The following is a 19,219-nucleotide window of genomic DNA, read 5'->3' on the forward strand; positions in this document are numbered from 1 at the left end:
TTGATTTCCTTTAGGATGGACCGGTTGGATCTCCTTGCTGTCCAAAGGACTCCCAAGAGTATTCTCCAACACCACAGCTCAAAAGCATCAATTCTTCGGCGCTGAGCTCTCTTTATGGCCCAGTTACCATTTACAAAGACAGAGACATGAGCAGTGGAAGATAGACCATAGAATTAAAGATCCCACCTCCAGGTGGAACCCTCATCTGTCCCGCGGCCGACCGCAGAATGTCCCCCTACATCCTCTCCAGAGCATCATTCCTTCGTATCTGCTGCCAGAGCCACAGTGCCATTCACTCCAAGGACTGACTTTCCAAAATTCCACACCTGGAGTGACCTCTATAGTCGCCCAGCATCCACTTTGTGTCTCCAAATTGTGTAGGACTGCACTCTTTTGATTAGTTTCTGAGAAAACGCAATGAAGCATTTCACTTTTTAAATTTAAAGCCTCTAATAAAATATGCAGTTGGTCAGCCCCACAGTTTATTTCTTGCCTGCCACCAGTACCAGTATTTCTTGTCATTCCCTGGGCTTCAACAAGTCGTATCCTAGCCAGCGTTCAGTCTTACTCCCCCAAAGGCATGAAACACTTTCCTCCAGGATTTTGGTGAAGGGTGGGCTGTGTCTAATTTTGCTGACACATCTCCCAGATTTCAGAGAACTGCCAGCTTTGCCATGAGTCAAAGCTTAAAGATCTAGTTCTGCTGTTCAGTTTCTCAAACCAAAGCTCATTGGAAAAATAATGTATGGTGTTACTTGTTTTATTATAGCAATTTCCTAATTAAAGCAGTTAATTAATTAATGCAAAAAATTATTTTTTCATGTCAGATCATTTTCTCATCTATCCCTGTGAACTGTAATTTTTATTACTATTATAATTACTGTTATCTTAACACTTTTGATTATAATTTCTCATAAATTTGATTAATTTATAATGGCAATATAGCTCATTAAATTTTATAATTTCATGGCATTTTTGGCTCACCACTCGTTAAAACTTTGTATTGGCCAAAGACTAAAATAATTTGTTAACCTTTTTAATCTTTGACATTCAAATAGACAAATTTCATGGTTTCAATTTGTATTTCTTTATGTTTATTGAGTATTTGTTCTATGCTTTACTAGTTGTGCACTTAATCCATCTTTCTTTTAGGGTTGTTTCTACATTTAAAACCTTATTGAGTTGAATACTTATCATAACGGTTGCATTCATCATTCATCCTCTCCTCTTTAGAAATTACTTTTTTTTTTCAGTTCCACCAAAAAATATTCTTCTAATTACACTGAATAGTTTGGGGACTAATATACTTGAAGTTGTGGAAATGTAAACTAGGAATTGTGTAATGTTCAAAAAAGGCTTAATAAAAATATTTGTCACTCACTAAAATTCTTAAATTTAGTAATACCTTTATTGGAGTTCTTTATTATTATACCCTTTTTCTAATAGTGTGTATTTTCTGCTCAGGAATATGGTATAACTAAAGCTGAAAAACTGGAGATTGCCAAAGGCTACTGTACTCCTCTAGTTAGAAAAATTCGCTCAGATCTTCAAAGGACACAAGATGATGACACTGTAAATAAACTCCATCCTGTGTAAGAGACTGTACTGGTATTTAAGTCTATAGGCATCTGTTTTTGCATACTTGAAATCTAAATTTTTGTTGTTCCTGTGACTAAGGCAGGAGTGTATCACTTGGTACACTGTGGAAATACAGATCACCTAGATGCTCCTAATAGGGAACTTTTTGACCTGTATTCTTTTTGGCTCCAAACTGGAGGAAAACACTGAGGGACACAGGGAAAGGGGATGTGTGTTAACCATTCACATGCGATCATCAGTGATCACCCTCGTTCAGCAGCATTAGCGTCTGTGAGCTCCTTTAGTGATGTGATCTTTCATTAGTAATAAAGGTGCTTAAATGACCTTCTTACAGTGAACTTGACTAATATTAACTCTTCTTTGACTAATTTCGGTGGTCTCAGTTAGTTTCAGTTATCTTCATGTTAGAGAAATGTCTACTAAGAACACCTCAATTTGTGATTGAAAGAGTGATAGATTGACTTACTATGTTCTTTTACTTCTAGAAAGATTAAATTCCATTTTACAAAATAATTTCAGTACTTAATAAGTCTTAACTGTATGGTAATGTTTTAACACTGTCTGCTTCTGACTTTTAGGTATTCCAGAGGGGTTCTGTCACCTGAACGTCATGTCCGTACCAGATTATATTTTACCAGTGAAAGTCACGTACATTCTTTGCTGTCTATTCTTCGCTATGGTGCCTTATGCGATGTAAGTAGAATAAGTTACATCAATCTACTTAACAAATATGTGTTACTGAATTTGTAATCAGATCACTGACATCATTTTTTATTGTACAGTTTTTAATAATTCATTATTTGCCATCATTTGTCAAGAGTCTACTGTTTACCAAGCACTGTGCTAGATGTTGGAGATAATGACTTGTTTTCTTCCTTCTGGAGAAAATCCCTTTAGGCTAACAATAATACAAAATATTCTAAGTGATCTCTACAAGCCGGTGATAGAAAGACGAAGAAAAGCTGATGAATTTGCATTATTTAGGGGTTAGAATCATAGGATTTGGTGTTTGGACGTGCGACTCTTACTTACTGTAACATAATGAATCAGTACCAAAGCTTACTGGCTTAAAACAAGTACAGGCATTTTTTTTTTTCTCTGTCATGGTTAAATGCTTGACTTGGGTCATTTAGGCAGTTTTGCATTGTGTCTCTCATGAGATTGCAGTCAGACAGTGGCTGGAGCTCAAACCACCTCACAGCTTTTTCCTCATATCTAGTTCTTAATGTGCTGATTGTCAGGTGGGGGCTCAGCTGGGGTTATGGACCAGAATACCTACCATGGCCTCTTCATGTGACCTCAGAATACAGCGTATTCCTCAGAAGATAGCTGCTGAGTTCCAGAAGTGCACTAAGAGAAAAAAGAGCAAACACAAAGTATTGTTATGATCTAAGCTGTGAAGTTACATGCTTTCACTTTTACCAAGCATTTTTGGTTGAAGTAGTCACAGAGATCCATCCAGGTTCAAGGAAGGGGAAATGGACCCATAGTACTAGATGAGTGGATATCACTTGTCACTCACTGTCAGATGAGTCCTTGGGGTCGGTTATGTTTTGGCGGCCATATTTGAAAAACAGGGTCTGTCACAGTATGTTACCATACAATCCATATTTCTCCCACGCGCAGAATTCACTTAATCTCTACAGTATTCCTCTAGGCTTACCTATTACAGCATAAACTTGACCGCCAGGATCTCATTATCTAAATAGTCCAGATATGGGTGGGACTCTTTGGGCAGAACCTCTTGAGTGCTCAGGAGAACTCAGTCTTGTTTCAGAGACCTGTGAAATGAAGACACCAATTATCTGCCTGTCATATATTTGACATACAGTATTGAGAAGCACAGAATAACTGCTGTAGGCAACCTTTTCAGAAAGAGGGGAAAACAGAAGTTACACCACGGTCACTGGTCCATAGCAGTTTTGTGTGCCTAGATACTTAATGCCCATTCCTTAATCAGGGCTCTGTCATACTAGGAGTTGTTTTTAATGGTTCATGGCTTTATACTTTTGATTCTTAATGGCTTCATCTAAGTCATCCTTCCTTCTCCATAAAAAGTAGCTCATGCTTGCAGCTAAGTAGTTTTTTAACCTGCTTCCTGCCCAAAGAAGTTTGGAGATCCAAAGGTCTGTTTACTTTTAGTTCAAGATGGTATAATTTTTTTTAAAAAAGGAATAATTTATAATCTACTGTATTAATTCATTCCCACGGATCTCTTAAGAATAAGTCTGTTTGTACATTGGACTCCTTCTTCGGCTGCTGAGAGAGTACTCAGCAGTCTTTATTGTTTAATAGGGAGTATCTGAGAGACATGCTCATATGATCCTAAGAAGTCATCGTGTCTTTGAAAAATCTGTGAGCCCCAAGTCTTTCTGAAGTCTTAGCAAGTGTTTTTACCATAATACCCATGTTTTCATGACAGATTCTTGTGTTTCCATTCTTCCTAAAAGCCACTTTTTAACTATAGCATTGTTTACTCTCTGGAAAGGCTGGAAATAAGAAACAGTTTTATTTCTGATTCCTGCAAGTCTTGGTTCCTTTTTAATTAACCATTTCCTATAGCTTATCACCCTCTCCTCAATGTTTATCAGAGGCAACGAGAAGAATCTTGGTGGTGTTTTCAGAATTTTTTCAGGAAATCTTAGTAGCTAGTTCGTTGAAATCCACTATCTACAGGCTATAGTATTTCTGTATTTTATGCCACTACGTAGCAAGCATTTTTTTATCCTATAGTTTCCAATAAGGTTTTTTTAACCCTCCTATGATCCCTCACCAACAGTCTCCTCAGTGTCCTTTAGGCTTTTATTAACACTCTTTTTGAGGCATCTTAACTTGCCTTAACACTCTCCTTGAGGCCCTTCCTGTACGTACAGGTATGGAAAGTAAGAAAGGAGAGTCAAGGAAAGTTCCCATATTACCAACATAGGATCATCTACAAAATTATCCATGATTCACTGAGATGAGTAACATTTGCGGAAATATCAGGCGTTAGAAGGAAAGCAATGAGTTTAGTTTTAGACAGCTTGAGTTTGAGGCACTAGTTCTCAAGAGAACTCAATCTCATTTCAAAGACCTATGAAATGAAGACACGAATTATCTGTCTGTCATACGTTCAACATACAATAGTGAGATAAACAGGTGAAGATAAATCAAGTGAAGATGACCAGTAGCATGTTCATATGTAAGGCTAGAGGTGTGGGTTGAAGGCACAAGAGTTGGGAAGCCAACACATTAATGATGGCTGAGGCAGCAGCTGTTGATAAGATTCCCAGGAAGTTTGTATTTGAGAAAGTGAGGAAAATGACATTTTAGATATTAGCAGTAAAAGTGCTAACCAGGCAGATTTAGAAATTATAATACCCCTTTCTCAGTACACTCAAACCACAGATTATCTAGAATACACTGTCACTTCTATTATATATCAAAAATATCTTTTCAGCCATCTCTAAGCTACCAAAAAATAAGAATTAAAAAATTTACTTATATATATACACACACATATATATATATAGGTATATACATTTATGCACATCTATAAAAAAGTAATCCTTAAAAGAAAATGAATTCAACTTCATATTCTTTTGTACTTATTAAAATAAAGGGCAGTGAAATATACATGAAGGTTTGGCATATGTCTCTTGATTCTTAATCTCTGTTATCATTGGGCCTTGATGAATAGTTATTAACAGAGTTACCCTAAGGCTGTGGAAGTGTTCCATTCCCATCAACTTTTCTAATTCATCTGTTCTTTCCCCCTTGTTTTTCTTTTTTTATTCCTTAATGGAGTAGCAAAGTGGCATCCCTTGACTACATATGCAGATTATGTATGTGTGCTCAGTCGCTCAGTCATGTCCAACTCTTTGTGACCCATGGACTGTAGCCTGCCAGGCTTCTCTGCCCATGGGATTTTCTAGGCCAGAGTACTGGAGCAGGTTGTCATTTTCTACTCCAGGGCACTTTCCCGACCCAGGGATCAAACCCACGTCTCTTGTATCTCCTGCATTGGCAGACAGATTGTTTACCACTGAGCCACCTGGGAAGTCCATGTGGATTAGTGAAGCTTTAATTAAAGAAACAGAGAAAAAAATGACTCTTAATTAGCAAAGGCAAGAGCTTATATATCCGTTAATAATGATGGAATTGTTTTGAGGGGGGAGAGATACATTTCTTATGTGATCACCCTTTAACCTTGCACTTAATTATAAGGTAGAAAGAACAGAGGATATGGGAATGGATAGGAAGCCTATGCTTGGAGAATAAAAGTGAATGATGGATCAAATTGTCGCAAATAAGATTGGAGAGCCATTCCAGGACTGGGAAGCCCTTGAAATGTTTTAAGCAAGGAATTGAATGGCTTTGGTTGCTGTGTAGGCATTAGATAGGTAGAAGGGTGTGAGGAAGCCAGCTAGGAGGCTGTCTCACAGTGATCTAAAGAGTGGGTGGCAGTAGTATGTACTGCATTCAGCTACATTTCTAAAGCAAAAGCTGGACAACTCCACTGCCGTGAAAACCTGGGCTTCTGGGACTTAAAACAATTAAAGTGAAAATTAAGCTGTATACCAAAGTGATGTCCTGTTTGCTCATTTTAAAACTTTAAAAAATTTATTTGAACCATAATTAATTATCCCAACTCATATTATCCTAATAAGAGCCTGTAGCTAATATAATTAAAACCTTGTATGGTCTCTTCCCAGTTGAGATTTTTCATTTTTTAATGTAGACTTGGTAAAATCTGTCTCTCCTTAATAGATTTTTTTTTAAAGATTTATTGAGGAAATAAGATTATAAATAAAATTTCAAGGAATATATTTAATGATCCTTAATTGTTTAAAAAAGATTTTTATGAATTCTTGCATATTAATTGTGTTTAAGAAGATGCTGCAAAATATTTTGTTTTATCTTTTCATTACAGCAGATCTAGCAAAGTCTGTATCTGTACCACTGAATTAGATATTACATGGCGTTCTTAATAATGCCATATCACAGAATCTAATAGATCCTTTCAATCTTGAAAATTTTTAATATTTAACTTAAGCCCATCACTTATAATCATTCACATCTAGTGGTATTCAGTAATGCTATGCTAATTTGTTTTTCCTATCAATTTTGAAAGAAAATGTATATACATCTTTGCACATACCCCCTCCTCAAACATAGACACACACACAAACACACAGATGCAGTTTTTACTGTGGAGTGTTGCTTAAGTTGGGAGCAACTGCTGTGGAGCATTTAAACGTGTTAATAGCCATTTGTTGAGATGAGGCTTAAGTATACATGTAATTACACAGATTACATGATATTGCTTTAACTTTACTTTCCAAAAACTTGGAATGCTTCCTCAGAGATAGACGATGTCCAAATTTAAAAAAGAAATATGTGTTGAATTAAAAAAAAATCAGCGTGTGGGCTTGACTTTTGGCTTTTACATATCAAATTTTATTTCTTCTTAAAACACATTCTATACTAAAGCCGAAACTCTTATATACTCTCAGTGTATGTACAAAACCCTTATATACAAAAAAATTGTTGGGTGCGTTTATATATTTGTAATGTTTATGACATGAGATGAAGGACATTATCTCTGATGTACATAAGATTTCAGTAGACCTTGTTGATTATTGTAGAGTTTGAACTTTGAGTAGTTTTGCCTTTTGAGATAGAATTTTCTACTTTGATGCTTGTAATACGTGTTCTGTAAGGTCCCTTTCAGTTCTGAAGCTCTTTAATTACATGTTTAAAGACCATTGATTCTCTAAATGATGGTGGAGTGATTTTAAGAATGAAGGAGATGGTTTTAAGAATCTGCCTGTGCTTTCTCCTGCTGATTGTTTTAAAATATCTACAGTTTAAAAAACTACAGTGGAATGAGAGATATTTAATTATAGTCATTACTTTCATGGGATAGTGTTTGGTTTATGAAGCATGACACTATATTAGTTACATTGAAACTTAAGGTTAACAACTGCCCCTTACCCTCAAAATTCAATTAATAGGTATCATATCTCAAGATAATCTTTATTTTTACTTTCTATGAGTTACTAAAAAAAAAAGAAAAAACCACTAGAGTTTCTAATACTACTGATAAGAGAATTAAAATTATTTAAGCTTAGGTGATTTATTAAATTTAAATTAGTGGAGTTATTTTGAAAGATTGTGTGTGGAAGTATTTCATTTGTGTGATGTCAATTAGGATTAAATGAACTGTCATAATGAAAATAAAGTGATTTTCAAGGAATATGAGAAAATGCTTACTATATACTTTTGTTCAGGAATCAAAGGATGAACAGTGGAAACGAGCTATGGATTATTTAAATGTTGTCAATGAACTCAACTACATGACTCAGATTGTTATCATGCTGTATGAAGATCCTAACAAGGTAACAGAGTTCTTGATTTGCATGTGTTGTTCAGTCGCTAAGTTGTGCCCAACTCTGAAACGCCATGAACTGCAGAACACCAGGCTTCCCTGTCCTTCACTATCTCCCTGAGTTTGCTCAAACTCATGTCTGTTGAGTCGGTGATGCCATCCAACCGTCTCATCCTCTCTTGTCCCTTTCTCCTCCTGCCTTCAATCTTTCCCAGCATCAGGGTCTTTTCCAATGAGTCAGCACTTCGTGTCAGGTGGCCAAAGTATTGGAGCTTCAGCAGCAGTCCTTCCTGTGATTGTTCAGAGTTGATTTCCTTTACGATTAACTGGTTTGATCTCATTTCTGTCCAAGGGGCTCTCAAGAGCCCTCTCCAGCACCACAATTAGGAAGTGTCAATTCTTCAATGCTCAGCCTTATTTATGGTCCAGCTCTGACATCCTTACATGACTACTGGAAAAACTGTAGCTTTGAATATATAGACTTTGTCGGCAATGTGGTATCTCTGCTTTTTAATACACCATCTAGGTTTGTCATAGCTATTCTTCCAAGGAGCAAGTGTCTTTTTAATTTCATGGCTGCAGTCACTGTATGCATTGATTTTGGAGCACAAGTAAATGAAATGACACTGTTACCACTTTTTCCCTATCCATTTGCCATGATGTGATAGGACCAAATGTCATGATCTTCGTTTTTTGAATGTTGAGTTTTAAGACAGCTTTTTTACTCTCCTCTTTTACCTTCATCAAGAGGTTTTTTTAGTTCCTCTTCAGTTTCTCCCATCTGCATATCTGAGATTGTTGAAATTTTTTCTGGCAATCTTGATTCCAGCTTGTGATTCTTCCAGCCCAGCATTTCATGTGATGTACTCTTCATGTAAGTTAAATAAGCAGAGTGACAATATACAGCCTTGATGTACCTGTTTCCCAGTTTGGAACCAGTCTGTTGTTCCATGTCCAATTCTGACTTGCTTCTTGACCTGCATACAGGTTTCTCAGGAGGCAGGTAATGTGGTCTGGTATTCCCATCTCTTTAAGAATATTCCAGTTTGTTGTGATCCACACCATCAAAGGCTTCACATAGTCAGTGAAGCAGCATTAGATGTTTTTTAAATTCCCTTGCCTTTTATATTATCCAGTGTATGTTGGCAATTTGATCTCTTTGGCCTTTTCTAAATCCTGCTTGTACATCTGTAAGTTCTCAGTTCACATACTGCTGACGCCTAGCTTGAAGGATTTTGAACTATTATTAAGGATTATCTTGCTTGCATGTGGAATGAGTGCAGTTGTGTGGTAGTTTGAGCGTTCTTTGACATTGTCTTTCTTTGGGATTGGAATGAAAACTGACCTTTTCCAGTTGTGTGTGGCCACTGCTGAGTTTTCCAAATTTGCTGGCATAATGAGTGCAATACTTTAACAACGTCATCTTTTAGGATTTCAGATAACTCAGATGTAATTCCATCACCTCCACTAGCTTTGTTCATAGTGATGCTTCCTAAGGCCCTCTTGACTTCACACTCTGGGATATCTGACTCTAGGTGAGAGACCACACCATAGTGGTTATCTTGGACATTAAGAGCTTTTTTGTACAATTCTTCTGTTTATTCTTGCATGTGTTACCAGAGGTAAATCAATAATTTGAAGTTTCTCATTTTGAAGATGTTCTATAATATTTTTTTAGGATCTTTCCTCTGAGGAACGCTTTCATGTTGAGTTACATTTCAGTCCAGGAGCCAAAGGATGTGAAGAAGACAAAAATTTACCCTCTGGCTATGGATATAGACCAGCTTCAAGGGAGGTAATGAAGATGAAATTTTCATTGCATAGTTACTGCAGTCCTAAATTTAAATGTGACTTTAAGAATTTTCTGTTACATACTGTAATTCTTATCTCAACTACTAAATAGCAAGGTGGTTTAAACTTCTTGAGGTATGGTTTGGATTGATACACTTTTTTAAGCATATTAGAATTTTATATTTTCTCCTTTCTCTAGATTTTTTGGGGGGATTTTTAAGATCATTATTTAGAATGGATAACTGTAGTTTCTGTTTTTGGCTGTTGTTTTACTTGAGGACAGCCCATGCTTGACTAAACACTTGGAATTAATTACCGCATTTTAATTCTTACAACCTTACAGAGTTAAATATGTATTCAGCCTTAAACTTTTTTTTACTACTTAACTATGATACATATTGGTAAACATTCCTAAATCATCAATGTGTAGTTTAATGATATATCACAAAAGAAACAGTTGTAAAACAGCTAGCTGGGTCATAGAATAATATCATTTGAGAAGAAATGGTTTTGTCCCTCAATATCATAACCTTCCTGCTTTCTCCCCAAAGATAACTACTATCTTGACTTCTGGCACATAGATTAACTTTGTCTACTTTTGGACTTTATATATAAATGAACTCACAAAACATGTGCTTTTTTAGGGATGGGAAGTGGATTTGGCTTCTTTCATTATGTGTTTGAAATTCATCTGTTCTTCATTTCTGTTGCCATGTAGTATTACATTAAATAAATATGGTGCAGTTTGTTAATCCATTTCACTGTGATGATCATTTGGTTTGTTTGCAGTTCAGGGTTTGAAGATGGATGCTTTTATGGACATTCTTGTTCAGGTCTTTTTCTGAGCATATACATTTCTTTTGGATAAAATGTATAAAATTGCTGGGTTATAGGGTATGCATATGTTCAGTTTTTAAAAATACAGTCAAATAACTTTCCAAAGATACTACCATGTCTTTATCAGCACTTGGTATGATTAGTGTTTTTAATGAGTTGTTTGGCAACTCACTTGTGTATTAAATTTACATTTTCCTCACAACCAGTAAGGATTAGTACTTTTTCTTACATTCATTGGCCATTTGATTATGTTTATTGTGAAGTGCTACTGGCTAGGACCAGTATAGTGCTGAGTAGAAGTATTGATAGCAATCATCCTTGTTCATTCCCAGACTAAAGCAGAAAGTAATGTTTAGGGATTTTTATTGAAATTAGATAACCTCTGCAGATCATGTTGAGAGACATAACACTTCTAGTTTTCTCTGGACATAACACTTCAGAATTGAATCTTCTAGTCCTAGGACTTGGTATATATATCTCTGAATTTAGTTGGCTATTCTTTATATCTTTTTGATAAAATTGTTTTAATATCTTTTATTTGTCAGGTTAATTCCTAAATTCTTTTTTAATGTTGTCATAAATGACTCATTTAAATTTTATTTTGTTTGCTATTTTCAATTGAAATTTAACTCAATTTTTGTATAAAGATTTTATAACTAGCAACCTTACTGTATGTTGTTTATTCATTCTGATAATTTATCCAGTCATTTTAATTTTCTATGTATATGATTGTATCTCTGAATGATGACAGATGTCCAGTAAAATGTTGAGTAGATTTCGTGATGATGAGCATTCTTCTCTTTCAGTGATTTATTATTAACTGTGATGATTTTTTCTAGTTTTTAGGTATACCTTACCTGAGTTGAAGAAGTTTATTTTTTATACCCCTTAGTTTAATGAAGGTTTTTACATACTTTGGCTTCTTTTAGCTAACGTATATTTGTGAGGTTCACTGATGTAATTAGTTTTAGTTTGCCCATTCTTACTGCTTTAAAATATGTGTTTCACTGTATGACCATGCCCCAATTTATCCATTCTGTTTAGATGAATATTTAATATAACCTTTTTAAATTTACCTGTTTTCTGTACTATACTTTGAGACTCTTATATTTTGGAGACAATATCTTATTCATCTGAGTCTTGACACATGGTAGTACTCAGTAAATAGTCAGTGAGCCATCAAATGATTGTTATTTAAGTGTGCAGTCATCACATTTGTTAGAAATATTTGGAATAGAATTTGAATTTTCTATAACCAGATATTGTTTCAGTTTATGCTTGAGTTGATGACATTACTGGTAATAAAACTGACCTATTTTTTTTTTACTGTCATTTATGAATATTGCTTATTTGGGCACTGGATGAAATTTTATTAAGCATTTTGTTTTATATGGCTTTTTAATTGTCATTTTATTATTTCATTTATCCGGAGAGTATATGTATTTCTTGAAGTTAGGAACTCTGTCATCTGTCTTACAATACCCAGAATGATACTAGATTTTCATAAGAATTCAGTTATCAATCTATTTGAATAAGTAAACTTGTGTATATGTACTTCAAGTGACAATAGCAATTGGTGGTTTTAATTTGTTCATCTAAAAAGAGTGATTTGTTTTATCTGAATTTTATTATGTTATATTCTTTTTGCATAGAATGAAGGAAGGAGAGCTTTTAAAATTGATAGTGATGATGAACCACATACTTCTAAAAAAGATGAGGTTGATCGAGCTGTGATATTGTTTAAGCCTATGGTATCAGAGCCAATTCATATACATAGGAAGTCTCCACTTCCAAGATCTAGGAAGATGGCTACAAATGAAGTAAGTATATTTGTCAGAGCATGTTTTTTTAATGAAGTAAACTAACTATATTTTAATAAAACAGAAAAGAAAATACAGCTTTAATTATTAAGCTTGGGAACCTACCAGATTTTTAACTGTCAATTTTATCAATTTTTCAAATAAATTTTTTAAAATGTAGAGGCAGAAAATACAAAGATTACTTTTAGAATTTGGAGCTTTATAGATTTCATAACAAAGTTGAATATAAGTAGTAAAATAAGGCCTTTCTAAAAACTGATCCATTTTTTGCCTTGTCACTTTAGGTTAGTCTAATAAAGAACTTTTTAAAAAATCTGATTTAATGCATCAGGAATAATTTTTGGTTAAAAGTAGTGAGGAATTGACAGACACTTCAGCAGCAGACGATTCCAGTGACACTGTAGGTTAAGATGTGACATTCTAAATTGTTAAACTGATTGTAAAAGTCAGAATAGGAATTTGAAAATTTGATACTGTAAATGAAAAATTTACCTTTGTATTTAGATCTATAATTAAATAACTTAGGCTAATTCTTATGCTAACAAAATAACATTTAAGTAGTTACTAAAATAACATTTAAAAGGAAAGTTGAGCAGTTGGAATGAAGTTTGTTAAGTAACATCTTTAACATCTGTATACATTTTTATTCTTTAAATACCTTCATTTTGGGTTATTTATATTTTCTATAGGATGATTCATCTCTGATCTGAAATCAGTGCTTATATTTTCTAAATTCTCAAGTAAAAGTATAAAGATAGGAAGCACCATCAACTTTTAAGCTAAAATATTTTTTGATGATTAAATATGCCAAATCTTGTTAGGTATACTATCTAGCAGTTGGTAAGTAAGAACATACACATCAAAAAAAGAATATGCTCATTTCTCTCGCCCCAAATTATACAGGCATATGTGCTTTTGATTCTCCCAATTCAACAATTATGCATAGGAAAAGCATCATCTAAATAAAACAGATTGTTGTAGTTTTATAATGGAAAGTGCATACTAGTTAGGGTTTCCCATGAATGAGATATTTTAAGTTAATTATAAAAGAGGATGATTAACAATTATAGAATTTGGGGTTATTTGTTCTAATAGCTTAATTTAAGAATGAGAAACCTGGGGTTATTTTCATTTATCTTTAATTTCAGAAAATTGGGAAATGACATTTATTAATATAACCTAAAATATCATTTGTGTGAGGGCAGTGATTTTGATGATTTTGAACAAAGCAATCTGTAATTTATCAGGTTGTTTAGAATTTCACCATTAAACCTTTTTCTGCACTCCAAAAGATGTCTGTAACACTGATATAGTAAATGTATTCCTTGACTGCATTTTCCAACAGAACTGTATTTGTCAAATCTTCAACAAAATCACTGCCCTTTGTTTACTCTTAAAACACAAGACACAGTGCTAAACCTTTTTCTCATAAATATTTAAATAGTTGCTTTCCAGCGATTATTTCTATGCCATGCTAAACTTTTACTTCCATAAGGTAAATTATTCAAGTAAAACCTTGAAGACTTTTTCCAGCGTCCATCATCTCCATGGATATCAGAAGTTTGTACTTCCCAAAGACACACAGAGAAAAAGACTATTCTCTTCATTTTGTGCAAGTAGATTTTACTATGTCCTCACTGTCTGAAACCTGAACATGCAAACATGTAAAATGAGAATGTTTGCTGCATGTTTTGTCTACTGAATTCTACAAATAATCTTTGGAAGGAGTAAATAATAGATAGCATAGAAGTGTAGACAAGTGCAATTTGAATCCTTCATCTTATGATATCTAATTTTTTTGTCTGGCAAACAAATTTTCCTTTATACATTATATACACTGGAAGTCTCTTTAACCCTTTGAAGGATTCTTTAGTGCTTTGGGTTGAAAAGTTTACCCAGTATAGCATAAAACCTCTTGAATATCTAAAATTAAGCAGAATATGTTCAAATTTTTAACATTGCCAAGATAAAAAATTGTTAAAATCTTTCCAGTTCTAAGAGAGAAGACAACTATTAAGCAGTATAAATATTTTGTATTTTAAGATAAGAAAGTAATTCTCATAATTGTTATTACTCAAAATTAGATTTATAAATGAGTCCTATCAATTTATCAAATATTAAAATATTTGGCTCCCAAATTACTGTTTAATAGTTTTTTTTAAAAAATTGATAAGCACAAACAAACTGTATTTTTTTTTCTTTCTGGTCATTTGGCTCTGTTGTATCTAACTTTGCATGCTCTGCTTTTTTTTTTGCCCCTTTCTCACTTCCAGGAAGAGAGCCCCCTGAGTGTGTCTAGCCCAGAGGGCACTGGTGGCTGGCTGCACTACACCAGTGGTGTGGGCACTGGGCGTCGAAGACGCAGATCAGGGGAGCAAATCACCTCTTCCCCTGTCTCCCCCAAATCACTGGCTTTCACATCCAGTATTTTTGGCTCATGGCAACAGGTTTTTAAACTTTACTTCATTAAACATTTTTCCTCCCCGCATTCAGAGCAACAAACAGCTGTCTTGGAGGACATCTAATCCCTTGTATTTTACATCAGAGTAAATCCTTCCGTTTTTTAATTTTGAATTCATCTGAAACGCTTGTGATGTCTGACAATATTTTGAGGGAAAGAAACCACTTACATTGCTTGTGTCTAGCATTTTTACTGGAGGGGGTTAAATATCCAGGATTTTAAAATTAGTCAATAAAATTTACATTCCTGGAACTTTAGCTTGTTAATAACATTTTTTTAAAAGCAAAGACTTTTTTTTAAATTGTCCTTTAAAATATTCAGAAATAAAGTTATGTAATTAGATAGTAAGGAAATTTAATAACCTTTTCCTCCGTAATTGAAAAATAGATTCCATTTGGAATTTGCTGAGAACCTGAAAATTTTTTTAAAAATATCCAGATTTATGTGGCCCTGTGTTAATTAGCAGGATACATCTAATACTGGTGATTCTCTCCCTCACTTTGTATTATCTGAAAGTATCTTAATTACATACAATATGGTGGTTTTTTTTAGCTGTATATTATCTTAATACTAATACTTTCTTTAAGATAAAAGGGGACAATGTATATGTGACCATCAACAATATGCCCCAACAAAAGGAGTCAAAGTAAATGACTTCAGAAGGACTTTTTGTGGTGACATTTGGAAACTTAAAATACTGTGGGTTTGGGGGATTTTTCACAATGGAAGGTCTGCTGTTACAGATGACTTTTCCAAGAACTTCAGCAATTTCCTTTTGGAAATACAATGCATTGATTATAGGAAAAGGGATTATGGCATCCATTAAGGCTGTGACTATTCCAAGGTTACTCTGATAACGCCTGTGCATGGATCCGTAATTGTTTGGTGATCTCAACAGTCTCTGTCTGTCTGTTCTTCTGTTTGTGATTGTTTTCTCCCCCTTCAAATACAGGAGCTGTTTAAGAGTGGGCATTTGGCTTCTCTTAAGGGAGAGTGAAATTATATCAGTCTATATTAATTGTTTCTTTTCATCTGTCTTGTTTCATACGTGATATTTATTCTGAATGCCTGCTTCGCACCACTTCATTGCAAGGACCTCATATGAAATGGACTCCCTTCACAAGGGGATCTTGCATGATCTTTCATACCTTGTGTATTTCTACTAATATTTATCATACAGCTTATTAACCTTTGTCTGTCTGAAACAGGCTGCAAATGAAGTATGGACTTTTTGGTTTATTTTACTGTTTTACTTCATTTATTTTGCTTTCCTTCTGCAGGTTGTATCTGAAAATGCTAATTACTTACGAACACCAAGAACTCTTGTAGAACAGAAGCAGAACCCTACTGTAGGTATGTGGTCTGAAGGAAGTTGTATTCCAAACCTTAGACTCAGGATTTTGCACACATGTAAAACTCTTCAGAGGTGAAAGCATGACCAAATGCTATGCTTTAGTTTTTATTTAACATGCACTAATTCAGAAATGTTGAGTTGTAAAGCTGGAAACATACAGTAAAGTTTTGATGAAATGAACAAGAAATGACATTAATTTTGTTTTATAATGCTTTTGAATGCCCATAACATAAACTGCTCAGCCTAATTGCCAGTGCTCATTTTTAATCTAGCTCTGTAAGTTAAAATCCCAGCATGTTTTAATTTAGGAAGGAAACTTCATTTTCCCAGTTGATAAAGTTGAAAATAGGCTAGTGCATACAAAAAGAACCTACTTTTCTGGTTAAAAAATTTTTCAAGTGGAGAGTATTTCACTTAAAATTAGTTTACCTAGTTATTACCTGTCTAGGTATACTAGTGATCTTTTTGGTCATCCCTTAAAGAAAGCCAAAGCAAAACTAGTGTTTAGTGGCAGTGTTGATTTTTTTATTGACCTATAGAACATAATTGGTTCTTTGCGAACACTCAAGCAAAGCAATGTTGAAGAAAACCTTTCTAAATTTATTTTGGTTTTAAAAGCATTGATAAACTGCATGAGATAATGACATTTTCTGTAAATAATTATCTAAATCAGTTTAATAACAAATTTCATAATGTTTTAATTATGTATGTACTATTATCTCTATTCTAAGTATATGAATGGTCCCTTATGCCTACATACTTGAAAAATCTTTCTTTAATTATGCATGTTACAATGATACCTTTTGATATCCCTGCGGTATTTTGCCAGATACACACACACACACACACACACATACACACACACACACACATTACTCCTTTCTTTACATGTTGTAATGTATCTGATAAAAATTTACTTAATCCTTACCTAATGGTAAAAGGTTTCCTTGGTTGTAAAGACTTTTACTACAAGTTAAGCATCAAATTGGGCTTCTTATTAATTAAGATCTTAAGTTTTTTAAGTATTAGAAATTTAGAGTGATTTAGGCCTGAATGACCACACTGTGAAAGGAATTGTTTCACCTGGCCTTCTTGCAAATAAGTAAACTTTGATTTACTTTATTTCATAACAGATATTGATAACTCACATTCAGGGGCATCAGGAAAGCTTCTTCATTCACAGATATACTTTCAAAAATATTGATTTAATATTATTTAATTTGTGCTAGGAGAGGTTTTCTAATATTGCCTGCTCATGCAAACTGATTGACAAAATTCCTTATCATCCTAAATTAATTTTTATGATAGTGTTTTTTAATACTCTTAATATGTATATGTCTGATTATTGTATGGGTATATTATTTTCCTCAAAAACATTTTCTCCAGTGTAAAATGCCTCCATTTGTACATACGGTAAATGGTGGTGGGGACTGTATTAAGTTGACATTGTAAGTGACTTGTGAGCCTGTTGAGGGCACTGCCAAATGCGCGTGGTAAGAGCCGTGTTGTTGCATGCTGCATGAGTTCCCAATGTGAACAGAAGAACACCCGTTGTTGTGTGTATTTTCTCTAACTCCCATCAGGGTCTCACTGTGCGGGCCTGTTTAGCACCTCGGTGCTCGGGGCTTCTTCAAGCGCACCTAACCTACAGGATTATGCTCGTACTCATCGTAAAAAGCTGACCTCTTCTGGCTGCATAGATGGTATGTGCACGCACGCACACACAGAGCCATGCCTGCACCCACGCACACGTCCATGAGCACATGATACTTGTCACGGGCGGGCCTCAGGCCGCACGGATGCAGACAGAATCCCATCACCCTTTGCCTAAGTGACTGCCAGTGTGTTCTGTTATCCACTGCTTAGGTCCACCTTTCATCAAGCAGTTAATCATAGTTAGACTTACAGTACTTGTTCAATGAGTATTTCATTGAAATATGAAATTTAGAACTGTATCACATATATTCTTTTAAATAGTTAATAAGCCATTTAATAAAGAATAAATCTTTATTCTTTTAAACATTTTTTTTTATTCTTAATGCTTATTTTACTTCTAAATAAAGTGAATGGAATGTTTACAAGAAAACATATTGGCATTATTTTTCTAAGAATAAACATAAGGTGAGAATATTTTAGGATCGCTAGGTGAAGGAAATCTTCTCACTGTTGTTAACGCACCTTGAGTTTTAATATTCAGAAAGTCTCTTGCGGCTCATCAAAGCGTGCCCCTTTTGTTAATAGGAGTATTTACTAGCCCTTTAGAAATTAGCTTTATCTAAAACTTTTTCTCATGTATCCACAAGTTTATTTTAGTTAGTAAAACATGGATTTATCAGAATTGCCAGCTCATCCTGCTTTTCTTTCTTTTGTATATTTTATTGAACACTTTGCCTCTATCATCAAGCCATTTTACTTCTTTTAACCAGTATTTGACTTATTTCCCTCTCTCATTGTCCCTTCTGCATGTCACCTAATTCTAACCTCCTTATATATTTGTTTTTCCTCCTCTTTTTTTAAGTGTCCTTCTTTTGGTAGCTGTTATGAATTTCAGGTACCTGTTTTTCTCTTTCTTAGACGCCACACGCGGTTCTGCTGTTAAAAGGTTTTCTATCTCATTTGCTCGACACCCAACCAATGGTACGTTTTGCTTTTATTTTAAAAGATAATCCCCTGCTTCATCCTTTTTTATTTTTCTTTGATTTTAAAATGTGGGATATACAGTATCATACATTTCTCAATCCTTAATTTCAATTGGCATACAATTCTAACTTATTGTTCACCCCAAATATTGATACTGTCTAACTCCCTTTTTCAGCTATAATTTACGCAGTGATTTAGCACTACTCATCAAACTTTTAAATGACCACAGTGATGAGTTTTAATACTTAATTAGCACCTAAAAGTTCCTTCTGATTTCTCATCAATCTACATAATTTTTAAAATGCAACAATAAATATTACTTATTTTCTTTTTAATTCTTAGTAATT

At 34.3% G+C, this 19,219-nt stretch overlaps 1 protein-coding gene across 1 annotated transcript in view; it reads left to right on the top strand.

The window, feature by feature from the left end:
- PPIP5K2 (diphosphoinositol pentakisphosphate kinase 2) overlaps positions 1–19,219 on the top strand; it is a 77,562-nt gene that overhangs the window by 48,052 nt on the left and 10,291 nt on the right. Inside the window, exons 20-28 of the mRNA XM_020890593.2 lie at positions 1,465–1,592; positions 2,178–2,292; positions 7,872–7,979; positions 9,648–9,764; positions 12,250–12,417; positions 14,691–14,864; positions 16,159–16,231; positions 17,816–17,935; positions 18,807–18,869. Coding sequence (XP_020746252.1) covers positions 1,465–1,592; positions 2,178–2,292; positions 7,872–7,979; positions 9,648–9,764; positions 12,250–12,417; positions 14,691–14,864; positions 16,159–16,231; positions 17,816–17,935; positions 18,807–18,869 — 1,066 coding nt within the window. The remainder of the gene's footprint in view (positions 1–1,464; positions 1,593–2,177; positions 2,293–7,871; positions 7,980–9,647; positions 9,765–12,249; positions 12,418–14,690; positions 14,865–16,158; positions 16,232–17,815; positions 17,936–18,806; positions 18,870–19,219) is intronic.

Source organism: Odocoileus virginianus, chromosome 3 (genome assembly GCF_023699985.2).
Source record: "Odocoileus virginianus isolate 20LAN1187 ecotype Illinois chromosome 3, Ovbor_1.2, whole genome shotgun sequence".
Classification (NCBI taxonomy): Eukaryota; Metazoa; Chordata; class Mammalia; order Artiodactyla; family Cervidae; genus Odocoileus; species Odocoileus virginianus.